The 4063-nt window shown below is 39.9% G+C and overlaps 1 protein-coding gene across 4 annotated transcripts in view; it reads left to right on the top strand.

Moving 5' to 3' along the window:
• Sulf1 (sulfatase 1) overlaps positions 1-4063 on the top strand; it is a 175169-nt gene that overhangs the window by 158585 nt on the left and 12521 nt on the right. For all 4 annotated transcript variants that reach the window (XM_048782937.1, XM_048782936.1, XM_015485814.2 and 1 more), the window contains one exon: positions 500-672. In XM_048782937.1, coding sequence (XP_048638894.1) covers positions 500-672 — 173 coding nt within the window. The remainder of the gene's footprint in view (positions 1-499; positions 673-4063) is intronic.

The raw sequence follows: 4063 nt of genomic DNA, 5'->3' as shown, positions 1-4063 counted from the left end.
AAGGGCTGGGATGTGGTTCAGTGGTTAAGCACCCCTGCGTTCAATCCTGGTACCAAAAAAAAAAAAAAGCAAGATAATAAAGATTTTTTTTTAATCAGCTTTCCAGACCTATTTTTAAAACTGTCTAATGCAAGCCATCTGGTTCAACTAACCATTGACTCTATTGGTACTGAGCTACCAGAAATTTAAGCCCCTTGTCCAAAGGGTGTAGCTAGCAGGATCCATTGATTTAACTTGACATTTATCTCAATTGATGCTTACATGTAAATAAGAAAAAAGGTGTTGATGGTATTAAGGTTTAATAAGTTCTGAGTTGGTTCTCACTTATTGAGTTTGCCCTCACTATTGCTGATTATATTTTGAAGTTCTCTGTAAAAAGTAAAGTTCATCTATTATTGTATGTATCTAAATGTTGGTGCAAGACTCAAAGCAATGATCTTATTTTTCATCAAGAAAGTACCTTCTCATCATTTAAAAAAAATCCCTTCTATTGGAACAGGGAGGCTGCTCAAGAAGTTGACAGCAAACTGCAACTTTTCAAGGAGAACCGTCGGAGGAAGAAGGAGAGGAAGGAGAAGAAACGCCAGAGGAAGGGGGAGGAGTGCAGCCTACCTGGCCTCACCTGCTTCACCCACGACAACAACCACTGGCAGACGGCCCCGTTCTGGAACTGTAAGTTGCTCCTTCTGAATGCCGCTTCCTGCCACCCTGCAGAGAAATGGTATGACCCATACCCTAGCTACTTAGTGTAGGGATTCAGCAGCACATTTCCAAGAATCCAGGGAGATTCAAGAGGAAAGCATCACATTATATTTTATACTTGAATTATTTTTTCCAAAAAAACCCAGATTTTTTTTCTTTAGAAAAATTTTTGACATTTTGACCTGATGCACTATAGTTTCACATAGGGGTGGGATTTGTTTTACATATTCATACATCCCCCAGTGGTATTTTTTTTTAATATCAAGCTTCTCTCAGGGTTTTCTTCCTGATGATGTTTCACAGAGTAGCCAGCACCTGGCAGAGTTACCCGATAAGACTGCTCTATAAGTAAATAACAATGAATGCAGGGACAATTTCACCCCCCAAATTTTGTTTCTACTTTATTTCACATGCATACTGCAAGTGGAATATAGGAAAATAAAAGAAAGGTGAGGGTGCCTTAAACTCTGGGTCAATACCCACTTCATCTCATTCTACTTCAGTGTCAGCATCCTTCTTGTAGAATAGTAAAGACTCCATAAAATTATTTGGCTTTGCATTGATTCCTTAGGATACAGAATTATCATGCACTTTTTAAATTAAAGTTTTTATTCTCTTTAATGATCTATGTACAATATTTACCTAGGACATGTAGAAATGATACCTTAAGAATTTTGTGGTATGTTCTCCCAATTGAAGACTTGCCAGCCCATGGAGTAGATAAAAGCTCCCATCTTCCAATTGAGATGATCTCTGGAGACCAGTGGGGCCTGTTTCTCAAACTGGGATTTGGAAATCCCAAGGAATCCACAGACCATCCTTGAGAAGGTTGAAGTCCTAGGCAGCAGGATTTTTGTTTTATCATTTTGTTTTGATGTTTCTCGATTTACATTTACATGTTTGCATTTACATTCACATTCACATCAAGACCAGATGACTCTGAAAGTTATTGCATTTATCTTAGATAGAATTCCTAAAATGGAGCTGGGGACTCTCTGAGGGTTATTCAGATTGCTGAGGGTCTGTTCTCTGCCCGGCTCTGAGCTACATATCAACAATACAATAACGAACAGGACACCTTGTTCTGTACCTTCTTAATACATTCTAATGGGGGAGAGGGTGAGCAAAGAAAGTAAATGAAATAAGTAAACTAATTACAAGTTGTAATCATGTGATATGGGGAACTGATCAAAAATCTTAAGGGGACTCAGGGTGGGGATGATGGGTATGTTAGTCAGCTTTTCATTGCTGTAACAAAATTCCTGAAATAATCAACTTTTAAAAAGGAAAGGTTTATTTTGAATCACACTTTGGGAGGTTTCAGTCCTTAGCTGGCCTCTGTGGTTTGAGGCCTATGGAAAGACAAGTCGTCATAGTGGGAGCACATCGTGGAAGAAGCTGCTTGCCTTACTGCAGCCAGGAAGCAAAGAGAGAAAAAGGAAAGGGCCAGGGTCCCAATCCTCTGCAAGGGTTTCAATGTCCCCAATGACAAAAGACCTCCCAGCTGTCCCCACTCTTAAAGTTTCACCACCTCCCAATAACACCCGTCTGGGGAAGGATCTTTTAATCCTTGAGCCTTTGGGAAACATCCCAGATCCAAGCTGCAGCAGTGGGGTGACACTGGAGCTGAAACCTAAAGAGTGGAGAAAAGTCACCCAAATGGAAGGGAGCCACATCCCACAGAGGGAACACAGGAGCAGGGGTTCTGAGGAAGTGACAAATTTGGTGCATTCCAGGTTGGAAAGCCCCTCAAAAGAGGGGACATTCAAAACAGGAAGCTTGAGTTGGCTCCTGCGGGAGCAGGTCCTTGTACCTCTCTGTGCTTTCTTGCCTGAGCTGAGGCATCCTGCCCAAACCTCTATTTCCTCACCTGCACCCCTGCCAGGCCTCCTATTTGATCTCCCAGACTCCTCTTGCTCTCACCAATCCATTCCGCACAGAGTCAGAATGATCTCCTAATAACATCCTCTTTTTTCTTAGACTAAAAAGCAAAATCCTTAACATATCCCATGAAGCCTTGCATGCTCCGGTTTAGTCCTACTCTGAAACCATTTTCTCCCTCCCACCCTGGCCTACTTCTCTCTTCCTCAGGCATCCAGAGCCCTCTCCCACCACAGAGCCTCTGCACATATTCTCTCTTCCTAGAACACTCTTGTCCTGATGCCCACCCAAAGTTCTATGCCTGTCAAACATCGACTCATCCTTTGAGACCTTAATTGCAAAGTCTCTTCTCATAGACATCGTCCCTGTGCCTCAGACCAGGTTAATCCCCTATCACACACCTAGCCCCCCTTATCCATGGGTTCTGCACCCACAGATTCAACTAACCACACTTGGAATATATTCAGAAAAAAATGCTATCTGTATAAACGTGTACAGACCTGTTTATTTTATTTTTTTCATTATTTTATGAACAATAGAGTATGACAACTATGTACACAGTTGTATTAAGTATTCCAAGAAATCTAGTGATTTAAAGTATACAGCAGGATGTGCACTGTGTGTATGCAAATACTCAGACATTTTCTGTAAGGGATTTGAGCATCTGAAGATTTTGGTATCTTTGGAGGATTCTGGAATCAATCCCATAGGGATGCTGAAAAACAGCTGCACACTCTGGAGTGAGCTTTACTGTGTCTCATTGGACTTATCATATTTGCAATTATACATTATCATTGTTGTTTTTAGATTTTGTTTTCACATAACATTTGTCTTCCCATTGGACTTCCAGTTTCTCAGATAAGATACCGTGTCTATGCAACAATGTCTCCCCTGACATAGAGGAAATGCAGAACCAATGTTAGGTAAATAAATAAGCATACAAGCAGACCTCATCCAAGATCAACTAAGTCCATGTCAATTTAACTAAGCTTTGAGTGCCTGCCGCTGGGTGTCACCGCTAGTGATGTGAGGAACGTAAAAGGGAGTAAGATAGTCTCCTGTCACTTGGCTTTCAGGAACAAAGTGGAGAATAGGCCTCATTTAAACCAAACTTGTGTTTTTTCCAGTGGAAAACATTCTTAGTATTGATCTTCTGGAACAGCTAGAATTTTTTTTCCACAACAAACCACAGTTTAAAAAAATATATTTTATATTAGAATCCTGTGTACACATATGAAAACACATATGTGTATCTATGTGTATGTGTTACGTAAATGGTATATATGTGATGTACATAGTGAAATTTAAAATTTGAAGAGTAACATATGTTATATGCTTTGATATATTTTATCTCCTATTTCATATTTTAATGTTCTTATTCCCCTATTCCTTCTATTAGCAGTGCCAACTTGAATCCTTGGCATTGTAGTAGGTACTCAACAGTAACAGCAAAAAAAAAAAAAAAAAAAAAAAAAAAAAA

This window comes from Marmota marmota, unplaced genomic scaffold (assembly GCF_001458135.2).
Source record: "Marmota marmota marmota unplaced genomic scaffold, marMar, whole genome shotgun sequence".
NCBI lineage: Eukaryota > Metazoa > Chordata > Mammalia > Rodentia > Sciuridae > Marmota > Marmota marmota.
Note: the sequence above shows the minus strand (reverse complement) of the source record. Positions and strands in the feature narration are given on the sequence as shown.